Source organism: Budorcas taxicolor, chromosome 4 (genome assembly GCF_023091745.1).
Source record: "Budorcas taxicolor isolate Tak-1 chromosome 4, Takin1.1, whole genome shotgun sequence".
Classification (NCBI taxonomy): domain Eukaryota; kingdom Metazoa; phylum Chordata; class Mammalia; order Artiodactyla; family Bovidae; genus Budorcas; species Budorcas taxicolor.
Window position 1 is genome coordinate 13,933,969 of NC_068913.1, and position 13,601 is coordinate 13,947,569.

Sequence of the window (13,601 nt, forward strand, 5' to 3'; positions counted from 1 at the left end):
AAGTATTCAGAAATGAATCCCTTGAAAGAAATAGAGAAAATCCCTTGAGAATATCTAAGGAGGGTGTGGGGAAATGGCTATGGGACAAATCGCTTAGATCCTAGAAAAAGCGCATCTACTGCTTTTTAAAACAAATTTCTGCGAACTCTCCATGAGAAGTTACTGTCACAAAACTCTGTTTTCTTTTAGATATTAGAGACGAAAATTCCTTAAACACGCAAAGGTGTTCATGGGTTTGTTTCAAAGACAAAAGAGCAGAAGAGATCCTGGGAGCCTTGGTCCTACTGTGAAACCGATCTGGGAGTAGAAGATTTCAGCTGAGGAATAATTTGATGTTATCTGGAAAAAACTTAGTGACCCCCAACTCAGAAATGTAAGAAGAAAATGAGGTAAGCCAGGAATCACTCCTATAAATTCCAAGAAAGTCTTATATGGCAGTAAGTCCATTTTATCACAAAAAATTCCTATTTTTTTCAAAGTATTTTTATTTATTTTTATGTTTTTTTCCAAAGCATTTTTAAATTGCTGTTTTTTAATAGATAGTTTGATTTCCCCAAAGTCATAGAAAACAACCTACTGTTCTGCTACTGTTCCTGACCACATAGAGTAGAAATTTGCGGCGGGGGGGGGGGGGGGGGGGTGAAGGGGTGGGAGGAATGTAGTTAAGAGGGATTGTAAAAACAAATAATCCAGAAATATTAAGCGAAAGCTCATGATGATATTTTTAAAACAACTAATCTTTCCATTGTTAAGTAAGTCTTTTTCGCCCTAATGAAATGCATTATTTCAAAGGTCCTGACATATTGCTAATGGACACATTAAAGATAGGGAAGAAAAATTTAGAAGGACAATCAATCATTCCAGGGTCAGGACATCTTTTCAATAGAAAACAAATGCCATCTAATTATTTAATAGCAAAATACAAATCTGGTTTTGCCACAAAAATCATTCAAAAACTCATTGATAATTAGCCAAAATATTTTATGACTTTATGACCGTTTTTCTAAGGTTATGCAAATACTGTTTTTTGAGTGATTTATATTAAACATACTTCTTAATGGTTTTCAATGTTACAAATAAATTGTTACAACAGCTGCATTGCAATAAATTGTATAAGTGGCAAGCTAGTGACTGGATAGGTTAAAAACAAGGTATTATTTTTAGTTTAAAAAAAGGCAGAACTACAGCAAAGGAAAAAAAAACTGGAGAATAATGGATTAAGAACACAGACGATCATAAGTTTTGGATTAGGAAAATAAATTTTTTTCAGATTGACTTATTAAAAAAAAAAAAAAAAATCCACACATGACTAAAAAGCAAAAGGACTACTGGAAGCGGACATTTACCAGCTCCCCGAAAGGGCTTCAGATTACAACCTAAACTCACCATCTTTCTTCCCAGCAGTCATTTTTCTGCTGATAATAAAACTGTTGGCCTGTTTGGTCTTCCATTTAACTGTTCCATTTATGCCATCAGCACAGCTTAATAAAAAAGCTTTTCAGAATGAAACAAATGCACAAAAAATGAAATTAATTTCAAAATAAAATGACTATCACAGATTACCTATTGCTTATTAACTGGGATCAGATTCCTTCCAGCCCAGCAAGCTACTGAATTCCATTCAATACATATTTGTTGCATGTCAATACAGGGAATATGCGGGGATACAAGGTCAAGACACAGTTCCTGCCCTCCAAGGAGCTTACAGTCTAGAGGGACTGACACTTCACGTATAGAAATACATATGTCATATACAGAAACACATATATTAAAATATATAGTAATGTACAGATATATATATATACTATATAACCTCTTCCCAAGTGGTACAGTGGTAGAGAATCCACCTGCAATGCAGGAGGCCTGAGAGATGCAGTTTCAGTACTTGCGTCAGGATGACCCCTGGGGAGTAGGAAATGATAACCCACTCTAGTATTCTTGCCTGGAAAATTCCATAGACAGAGAAGTCTGACAGGCTACAGCTCATGGGGCCACCAAGAGTCGGACATGACTGGCCGAGCGCACAAGAGAGATGTAACATAAATATATATATATATATATGCATGTACAGAAATATATAGTATACTGTGTATGTATAGCAGTTACACATATACACAGAGCGGTGGAAACTGTAACTGCTACTGGAGGGAAAACAATTTTCCCTGGTGAGGAACGTCACGATAACTTTAACGTGTCTTTTAAATCTATAGTTGAGTTTGGGAAACATTACACCAGCAGCAACGGACAGAGAACCGGAGTAGGGGACACTAAATAGGGGCTATCTCTGGAATGTAAAGTAGCAATCAGCATAAACCAGGGGTTGAAGAAAGGAAGAGTAAGGGTGGGGCCAGTTATGAGACATCATGGGAGATAATGCTGATAATCCTTTCCAAATTGCTAGACGTGGGTGAAAAAAAGAATCAATGATGGCTTTGAATGTTTGACCCAGAATGACACAGAACAGTACTATACTGACTGAGTGAGTACAGGTCTCTTCGTTTCTGACACTTTTGTGACCCCATGGGCTGTACCCTGCCAGGCTCCTCTGTCCATGGGATTCTTCAGGCCACAACACTGGAGTGGGTTGCCATTCCGTTCTCCAGGGGATCTCCCCAATCCAAGGATAGAACCCAGGTCTCCTGCATTGGAGGCAGATTCTTTACCATCTGAGCCGCCAGGGCAGCCCCAAAAGGAGTTCATTTCTGGAGAGAGATGATAACTTTCATTTGGGATATGTCAAATTTGGGGTACCAATTGGATATCTAAGTGAAACCAGCTAAGAGGAAGATGGAAACAGAGCTCTGGTTCATAAGAGAACCTAATGCAGGCTTCAGATACAGATTTGAAGTTCATCACCAGAGAAATGATTGCTGAAGCCAAAGCCCCAGTGTACTTCCTTAAAGAGATCATGCCCTCAGGTAACATGTGTTAGACTGTCAGGTACAAAGTGATCTAGAGAAGATACACGTTAACGTTCTTGGCTTACTTGCCTATCCTGTTCCCAATTATCCAAACTGCCAACCTTACTGCTTACTCTCCCATCCTTCATCCTTATCTTCCAGACTTGATATCTGGGTACCATTTCCCTAACTACAACACTGGGTCACCATCTCATTCTTTTTTTTCCTCTAGGCATCTCAGATACGTTCCCTCTGGGTTTAGCTCAGTCCCCAAATCCCCCTGGGTGTACCCCGTACCTCTGCCCTAGCTTCTGGAGCTGAAATACAGAGCAAGAAGGGATCCACAAAAAGTGAAAGGGACAAAAAAGGCAGAGGAACATGTTAATAAATACATTCACGTAGCAAAAACACAAGACGATTCAGCAAAGAAATAAGAGACAAAGCGGTCAACTGAGCCTGAAGTGAAATATATATGTTAACGGAAGAGATGCCAAAAAGGAGTGTGATCAACATCCTCACTGACTGCGAAAAGGTCAAAAAGGATGAGAGCTTAGAAAACTCTGCTAGACGTGAAAAGGGAGAAGTTAGCGGTGACTCCTTAAAGTGGAGTTCCAATAAAGCGAGGCAACAGAAGCAGAAGGCCAAGATGCAGAAGCAACAGGTGCAGTGAACCTTTCAGGAATACTGGCCCGAAGAGGGAAGCAAAGAAGTGACAGGATACGGCAGACTGAGGAGCAGCAAGGTGGAGAGAAGGGCCGGTCCTTTCGGTGTGCAGAGACAGACTGTGTTTACAAGCTGAGGAGGAGACACAGGGAGGAGAGAGAGGCTAGGTGTAAGGAAAAGGAGCATAAATGATGAGACCCCGTCCCAGAAAAATTAGAACAGGTGGGACCAAGCACATATAAGCAAAGAAAATACTTTATGAACCAGAGAGTAAGGACAAGTGAAGACAGAGGTATTTGCTGGGTGTACAGAACACCTCATGGTAAAAGGGCTCCTCGCGCTACTGAATCAGAGATGAAATGTTTCTTTTCTTTTCAACTGAATTTTGAGTAAAATTCTGAACTTTAAATTACAAGACATACCGAGTCCCCTTCCAAAATGAAAAGAGAATACAATTCAAAACCCAAGTTATTAAAAATAAACAACTGAACAAAACCCCAGGTGATCATCTCAGTGATACTTGGGAGTGGAAAGCAAAGGCCTTAGCATCCAAGTGAATAAATGACTTGGTTGGTATTGAATGTTTAAATCATGCAAACTAAGTACGCTAATTTTCTATCTTCTAAAAGATCAATCTCACAGCTGATTCGCCTAATAAATGGTTTTTTCACCTAAGAACTGAAGTTATGTCCTTTTAAATCTAGATGAAGGCTACCGTAGTCATTTCCCAAGTAATTTAACATGAAATAGGGTCAGAAGTGTTCATGGTCTCTTGTGGCAAAATACCCCACCCCCCAATTTTTCCTAATTGCTGGGTTCCAAAGGCAACCTGCTGGTTACATAAGAATCATCTGGGCAGCTCTAAAAATACATATTCTCACACACCCTATCAAATGCATAACAAAAACTTTTAAAACACATATTCATGATTCCACCACGGAGAGCCCAGCTGAAGCGGGTTACACAATTTCATCAGGTGATTCTCACACACAAATACGAACTCTAGAAGACCAACAGAAGCCTTACAGAACCCAAGAGTATATAAGATATTCGACCAAGGTGTGTCAAAGTTGCCAGATGTAGGGGTAGCCTTATTACTGAAACCTTCACTCTATCTTAACTCCAGCTGGCCCATGGATGTAGCCAATTTGCAAGAACACGTAAGTCACTGTCGGGCAGTGAGAAATCTCAACCTAGACAGACGGGAAGCAGGTGGCCAAATTCTCCTCCACAACTCTTCAAAGAACAGAGTATCTATGTGGACCTGAAAAACACCACCTACATTTAAATCTATTGCATCCCTTAGTCCTGAGTTAGGTGCTTTCATGTAAATTGTCTAGTTCAGTCCTTACAAAACCAAGAGAATGTGTTAGCATGTCTGAAGGTTACAGACACTTGATCCTACAGCAGAATGGAGTAACTCCTGCAAGCAAGCAGGCACTGTCAGAGTTCCAGACTTCTTCATCGAATGGGAAGTCACCATAAAAAAAGAATGGGGTGGGCGTCCACACAGTACCCCTTTTGTTCCTTTCTTTATTCTAGTCCAGTGGTTCTCAGACCATGCTCTGCCTAAGAGTAACTGTTCAGTTATATACACAAAACTACACATATGTACTTTATAGTAGCTTAAAGGATTTAATAGGGTAATTTAAGTTTACGGAATTTTTTTAGTCTTACACTCTGGCTTTCAGAACCTCACTAAACCCATAAGATTTAATGCCATTGTACACCCTTGGGTGTTCTTTGGAAGGAATGATGCTGAAGCTGAAACTCCAGTATTTTGGCCACCTCATGCGAAGAGTTGACTCATCGGAAAAGACTCTGATGCTGGGAGGGATTGGGGGCAGGAGGAGAAGGGGATGACAGAGGATGAGATGGCTGGATGGCATCACCCACTCTATTGACATGAGTTTGAGTGAACTCCAGGAGTTGGTGATGGACAGGGAGGCCTGGCGTGCTGCGATTCATGGGGTCGCAAAGAGTCGGACACGACTGAGCACCTGAACTGAGCTGAACTGTACACCCTTGCTGGGTGAAGCAACACGCCATGACTCATACTTTCCAGGTCCTGTATAAGTACAGTCTACTTGACTTTTACAGACAAATTTCAAAATTCAGATCTGATTGGTGCTTCAATTGTTAAAAATTAGAGGCAGGGTGAAATATTTTAAAGGGCTTCCCAGGTGGCTCAATAGTAAAGAACCCTCCAGCCAATTCTGGAGATGCAGGACTCACCGGTTCAACCTCTGGGTAGGGAAGATCCCTTAGAGGAGGAAATGGCAACCCACTTCAGTATTCTTGCCTGGAGAATCCCACGGACTGGAGAGCCTGGCAGGCTATGCTCCACGGGGTTGCAAGGAGTCAGACATGACTGAGCGACTGAACACAGCACAAAGTAGTTCAAACACATCTTACAAATAAGGCTCTATTTGAAGGCTGGCATTGCTTTGCGCATGTTCATTTTTTTAAAGTTTACATTGATCCATCTAAAGTCCTACTTTGACCACATAAGACCACAGTCCAATAAATCTCAATAAAAAGACAACTTCTTAAGCCTCTGCTCACCAGACAGTATCAATAAAGGCAAGACACAACACCATGGGTAACATGTCCGCTTAAAGGTTCAAGTCCCACACCTTGAGGGAGCAATCTCAGTAATACTGAAATATCTATTTTTCATTATGCATTCAAGATCATGGATCAACCCAACTAACGTCTTGTGTAGAAAATTATTATAATCTCTATAATGGTGACTATTGTCTTCTTCCTTAGATCTTGAATTTCCCCTTTAGTTCATTTATGCTTAATAAAAAAAACTTTTTGAAATTCATTCTTTATTGACTAAAAGATTATTTAAATTAAACAAAGAAAATTATTACAATCTGTACATTAAGAAATGGAGGATATTTACTGGTCAAAAAAAGCTAGTATTTTAATAACTTTGATTTTCATTGAAAAAGATCACCCTATTTTTTTCTATGAGAACAAATTTCTTTAGTTAGGATGGGAAAATATGGCTCAAATTTTTAAAATATTTATTCTATACATTACAGTTCAAGATTAAATCCAGTGTTTAAAAAGAAAAATGTCAGCCTGTATAGACTGGTTCTTGGACTCTTTTCAAAGATAATGGACCATCCTCAAAAATCCTGAAAGGAATTCCACTGTGCTCATTGGGTTCATGAGCTACAGTTGTAGCTGGATGTGAGTTTCACTCTAATTCATAAATACAAAGCAAAGAATAAAATGAATCTTGTGTTTACAAAGCCCAAACTAAGACAGTCACACAATTAGCTAACATAGCATGGTATACAATTTAACCAGTTCTTCAATGCTCCCTCTCAAAAATCCTCAAAGCCTGAATTAACGCAATGGTGGCTGGCAGAACCTTAAATTCCCTAGAAACCATTCAATACTTAGAGTTTGTCTTAAGAATCCATGATTCATCTGGAGTCTTGTAGCAGCATGAGTACAGCTCATCTGGCCGGGGGCAAACACTCTCTGAAGAAACATTACTCTTTCCCAAACCTGAATAATTTGCTGACTTAGGGAGGTGGGGTTTGCTATTTAATAAAAGCCATTGAAGAGTTGTGAATAGTGACTGATTGCTGATGATCTAATCAAAATGTCAAGGGATAGAAATAATAAATAATAACTTAGTCCGACATCACTGTTCAAGTAAATAGCAGGATACGCCAAATGAAATGTAATCTCATTAACATACTTACCTTAGAACCAATCTGTCAAGTCTTTCTCTGCCCACTGTTTCATCTGTCTCTTTTCCTATTTCACTCAAAGGGGGCATAGACGAGGACACAAAGGGAGGCATAGGAGGGATACACAGCTCATGCCCCCCTCATCTCTTCCCCTCTCTCACCGTCCCCCATGTCATTATGTCTCTCCTTTGCCTTCTATGTTTTCCCTTCCCTTTTTCATGCAACTATCCTTAATATTTTGTAGACTGTCTCTTATACTGAAATCTTGTTTTTATATTTTTCTCTCTAAAAAACGTTAGCTGACATTATCCCTGGCTACCAAGTTTTGTGTGCTAAGTGCAAGGTACTAAAAGTTTTCTATATAACTAGTTTAATCCCTACATCATCAACTATGTAAAATAGGTATTATTAGTTCCATTTTAAAATAAGAATAAGAACTCCTAGGAAATTTTATGACTTAATCCCAGATCATATGTTTAGTAAGAGGCCGAGATGGATTTTGAACCCCTTTCTTGGCTGACTGCAAAGACACCATCATCTACTCATCAATACTATCCCCAAATGGTTAAACGAGGATGCAGTTTGTGAACTATATATTTTATGTAATTTGAGATAGTATTATTATTACCAGTAGGTCCTCTTCAACTTATTTTTCTTTCTAGAACAAAATAAATTTTCCCTGGCTGCTAGATTAGAAATAGCTAGCAACGAGGAAATGCCCATGGAAATTAATCCTGTATGTTAGGTACAGACACAAACAATTCATTAAAAGAAGAAAGTTAAAAGGTTAGCTGGAACCTACGGAGAGAAAAATGGCTTTGCTGAGAACTGTCCACCCCAACCTCCAAGGGAGTCTAGGAAAAATATTCCTAAGAGAAGTATAACTCCAAGAATTTAAACCGAGAATGCCGGAATAAGAAGCCTCTAAACTTTGTTAAAACAGCACAGCCTGGCAGGGCAGAACATAAATAATTATTTAATGTAAAGTTATTAGAATTTCATAATTTTAGCATAAGCTTGGTAAGATTTTAGGCTTCAGAGTGAAATAAAAATTAAGAACACAGAAAGGCTGGTGTTTAGTGTTTAAAATCAGCATCTCTGGAGACAGAGCACCTGGGATCCAAATCCCAGTTTCTGTCCACTGGGCAGGTTATTCAAGGTCTCTGAATCTCAGTTTCCTCATCTGGTAAGAACAAAACAGTGCTCACCTCATAGACATCGTGAATATACGTAAAACCCTGAGAAGCATGCCTAGCGCCTGATGACATTCTCAAAAAATGAGTTATTATTACACTTAAACTTCACTTAATATGAAGGAAACTTTAGATTTCTTTACATGTGTTTTGTTTTTTAAAAAAACAGACATTCAAATGAAAAAACCATTGTCACTACAGTTGGCATTACAGAATACAGAATTCTTTTTTTTTTTTTTCTCCTTCACAGTCAGGAGACATGAAAAAATGGTATTTGTATGGTGGAGTGGAATAAACGCTGGAGGCTGCTCTCCAGCCGAGACAAACGCCCAGGGGTTCCAACCATTCCAAACTCCACAGGGCTGAGAAGATGGCATGTTAGCAAGTCTTCATTCCCAGTATCTGCTAAGGCAAACTGGTGGAGAGCTGCAGTTTAACCCTTCTGAGGAAAGCCAGGTGTAATGAGAAGTAAGTTACACTGACATCTGTACTGTCTGACTGTCATAAACTCTTGGGTATTTATTCTGAGAAAATAATGCAACAAAGGCAAAAACCGCATGGGCACAAGATTCAACTCTGCATCACACATATCAGAACCGGAGAAAAACTGAAACCTCCAACCAAAGAAAAAGCGCTGGTTTGATAGAATGGTTTGTGGAGAAGGGAGGGTTATCCACTTCTCTTTGTGGTTTTACTCTGTTGCTCAAAGAGCCCAACCAAGACACACACTGGGTTTTCACTGACGGGATACAGTACTACCTATATTCTATCTCAAAAATACTAGAGGAAGAAGGAGCACCACTGAGAGCCTTGAAAATGGGATACATAAAACATGCAATAGTTCTATGCATAACAATTTAATGTCCCCATCTGCAAAATGATGGACTGTTTCGAAATTATTAAAATTAGTGAAAGGTAGAATACAAAACACCACACAAACTGAAATCTAGCCTAACACTGCAATCTAGTGGGAAAGAATTAAAAGGCAAAGCAGTAAGAGCGACTGGGCTCAGGAAGTAAAACTGTAGGCAAAAATTCTGTCCAAAATAAAAAGACATAGTAATACAGTAATAATGAGTGTTCATTTGAAACTGTCATTATTTTTCTTTATTATAGAAGCCTCACATTTTCACTGTAATACATCCAAAGAGATAACCAACAGGGTATGAAATACAAAAGCTCCTTCCTACATATCTATTGCTGTCCCTCCAACGCCACTGCTGAGGGTATCCCCTCTCAACAGTCCTCACATCATTCCATATTCTATGCATATATAAATGTATGTTTGTACACAAACACATGTAAACACACACATACCATGCTTTTCTTTCCATGATGTGATCACACTTTTTTTCCCTAGCATATATCTTGACATGTTTACATATCATCACATTTTAAGACTGTATAGCTTTACGCTTTGCGGCTCAATTGTAATTTATTTATCATCACCTCAAGCTCCTGATCTTTCCCTTAAAGTCTGGTCTTCTTCCAGCATTCCTTATCCTGAGAATGGCATCACCATTCATTCTCATGAATACAACAGAAATCTAGAAACCATCCTTGATTTTTTTTCCTAGCGAAAGCATCTCTGGTAACTCTCTGCCCAAAATTCACCCCCTGGCCCACTCCTGTCGCTGTCTACCCCTCAACATGCTTCATCTGCCCACCTCCACTCTAGCAAGGGAGATAAGTCTATTCCTCTCTGCTCCGGATTACTAATGTAGACTTGGAACTACTGCTTCTATCCTGACCCCCCCAATCCTTTCATCACAATGCAAAGTGCTCTTTCTGAAACACAAATTTGATCAAGTCCTGCTTAAAGCCCTCCAAAGAGGTAGGTTTCAGATTGTAGGATGAAGATTACACTCTTTAAGGTAGCCTAACAAGGTCCAGCAAAATTTGCTCCCTGACCCCCACACCCAGCCTCTTCATACCGTGCTTCCCCTTCTACCCGGGCACCAATCTCACTGGACTTTCTAGAGCACCTCCTGTTTGCTAGGGCACCCTGCTACAGAGCCTCTACAGAGCTCTTCCTTTGACCTCCAGTACACCTCTCCTCTTCACCTCACTCCCATCTACTCATCCTTCAGGTCTGAGCACCTTCTCAGATAAGCCTTCCTTAAATGTCCCTGACTGGCCAAATCCCCTGCTTAGAAATTCTATGAATATTTGTAACACTTAGCATAGTTCTAAGAGCACATTGATATGTGTGATTGATTAATCTTTGTCAACACCCTAGTATAAAAGTTCCCTCATCTAGGACCGTGTATTCCACAGCATTTAACACAGTCTCAAAACCAGTCAACACTCAAAAAATAAATGAATAAAAGAAGTACTAGTACGAGGAGCCACTATTTTATCTAATTTTTCATTGACTACTATCAATATAAACATCCTTATACTTTTATTTTTCATCACCTAAAGGAGTATCTTTGTAAGCTAAACTCCTAGAATTTCAATGGCTAGACAAAAATAACATATATCTCAAATCTTGATAAGCACATGTAGCAGCCTGTTCTGTTTCTCCTTCGGCAGTACTGGCCTTTGATTAGAATCAGCTCTGTAACTACAGAAGATGAAAGATGTTAAAGCGCTACATCGATTAACTCTTTCAGAGGAGAGAAAAGCCACTGTCATTTTATTGCACAGCGAGGAACACCAATTTGCTAAGAAGAAAAGAAAAATGAAAAACCTTGGGGCTAAGTTTTCTCTCCCTCTGCATTCCAAGGTAAAAAAACAAGAAATCAACTTTTACTTCTGTGCCTATTGCTGCAGAAATCCCAGAGAACTAAAATATTTCACTTTAACTGCTATAGCAAAATTAACTGTGATCTCTTCTTTCAAATTGACAGTGAACTCCAAATCTCCATAAGAATCAAAGTGGTGACCAAGTGAATGAGTGGAAAGCTAAAGAATGGGAAAGAATTTACACTGGAGCTGCCTAACTCCTAAACATTTCTGAAATGAGGTTTCATTTGTCAGAAAAGAGAAATGTCTGCCTTCTGTGTCACAACATAAGCCGGGGCAATATCCGTGGTACAGAATGCCAAAGAGCTAGTCTAAAAAACCTGATTAGTCCAAGGCAATTAACTAGAAAATGAGACATGCTAAAGATGGGTGCTTTTAAAGTGATGAAACACATTTAAAACACTATTGCATAGACACTGCATAGGAATTCTCGGATGAAGACATAAAACATAAGATTTTTACCAAAGTGACCCAAGAAGAAAACAGCATTTTTCTAACATTGAGTTTGGCAAGAATATAACATTAACAAGTATACCAGCAGTACATGTTTTGCAGCAACCTGCTTATTTCCCAAGGTAACTTCCTGAAGTTTTAAAATTTAAACACCGGGGATTATTTACTTCCCAAACCGAGCAGCAGGAGCAAGTACTGCATTCAAGGAATTGCAAGTAGCCGCCTGCAGATCAGGTGCACGAGCGTTGACAAGGCAAGCACTCAAGCTTTGAGCATTTCTCTCGCTCGGAAACATGAGCTCAGCTCAGGAACGCCTGTGGCATCTTCAACAACTGGGAGCCGGGCCATCGGCCATCGAAAGCTGCCCAGTATATTACTACAATCCCACAGAAGTGCATTACACTTTTATATAAGATAGAGAAAACAAGAAGAGAATGTGTTTAACATTAAAAATACACTTCACATATTCAGGATTCGAGACCATATCTCTGACCTCACCATCTGAGTGGAGGAGAAAGTTCTGGGTGTGGGGAGAAGGGACAGGAGTAAAAGAAGGGTGACAACGTTGATTTTAAAAGATGCCTGAAGAATGGTGTCTTCTTTCTTCACATTTGTCATCAGAATCCCCTTAAGTTTTCAAGGGTCACTCACAGGCATAAAAATCATCACCATGGAGTGAGACGTGTCGGGCTTATCACTTCTTAGAACTGAGGTCCTATGTGCCTACTTCACTAAGGAACATTGAGCAATCACATTTTCACAGTTGGAGATAGTAATCAAAATAAACAATCCACAGGCAGGTGGAAAGAAAATCTGCCCCAAGACATGTTTGAGACATGAAGCCGGTGCTCCTAGGGCAGTGATGAACCAGGCTCACTTCAAAGGGAGTTAAAAGAGCACAAGGTCAGCGGCCTACTTTTGATTGAAAGGTTTTCTTTTGGAGTGAAAAGCTAAAAATTGTAACTGTTATGTATTACAAGGACATAGAAGAGGGGACTGCAGAAGGAAGAAGGATGGCCTCACGTTTCCCCTGGGTAAGAGGCTCTAGCAGCGTAGGGCTCAGCTGTCCTGTATCAGCGGCTGGCAGCAGCCTGCTCCCCTTTAACCCAGGGCGCCCCCCGGGCACCCGCAGCGAGAAACACCAGGGAAGGAACAACTTCAGGAAGCAACTGAAAGCCACTTTAGTTCTCAGATTTTCACATTTGAAATGAAATGAGAAGGGAGGAAAGGATGCGTTAAAATGTCCAGTTGCAGCTGTTTTCAAGTTGTAAGAAATCAACCTGCATCACACAGGACTACTCTTTTAGACAGTTGATCAGAAAAAATAAAATGTTTACACCGCAATATCAGTGTATCTTTGCTGTCCTGCACTAAAATGTTATCATGGCCTCAAATTAAATATTCATTGCAAGAAAGATAAATATTTCTGACCCTTGAAAATAAGAGACCAAGTAGAGGTGCTAAGCTGATTCCCTTCTCGAGCTTCACTGTTAGAAAGGTCTCAAGTTGAAACCCATCTCTCGCTTTCACCCACTACAGCTGCTTCTGCTTTCTGAAGCAAACAGAAGAGAGTTCATGTCTACTTTTAGTCTTTAAGTTAAACGTTTCCAGACCCTTTGAGGATACCTCCTATGACAAGATTGCCAGATCCCTCACCGTCCCCACGGATTATTCTGGAAGTTGTCTGATTTGTCAATGTCTCTCTTTAAACGTGACAGCCAGAAATGGACACAGTACTACAGATGTGGTTAATTAGAGCAGGCTACTATTAATTTCTGTGACATATGGACACTATACTGTTACTGGAATCTAAATTTGATTTTTTTTTTTTTAAATTTTGCAGCCACACCATGCCACTGGTTCATATTAAGTGTCCTTCTTCTCAAAAACTGCTACCATATAAAGTCATCTCCTTCCTTTACACAAGC

General features: G+C 39.7%; 1 protein-coding gene across 2 annotated transcripts in view; it reads right to left on the reverse strand.

The window, feature by feature from the left end:
• Window positions 1-13,601, reverse strand: part of SGCE (sarcoglycan epsilon) — a 67,740-nt gene that overhangs the window by 49,334 nt on the left and 4,805 nt on the right. Inside the window, exon 2 of one of the 2 annotated variants that reach the window (XM_052638656.1) lies at window positions 1,387-1,494. The exons of the other annotated variant lie outside the window; for it this stretch is intronic. Within the exon in view, the coding sequence (XP_052494616.1) occupies window positions 1,387-1,494 (108 nt within the window). The remainder of the gene's footprint in view (window positions 1-1,386; window positions 1,495-13,601) is intronic. 2 annotated transcript variants of the gene reach the window in all.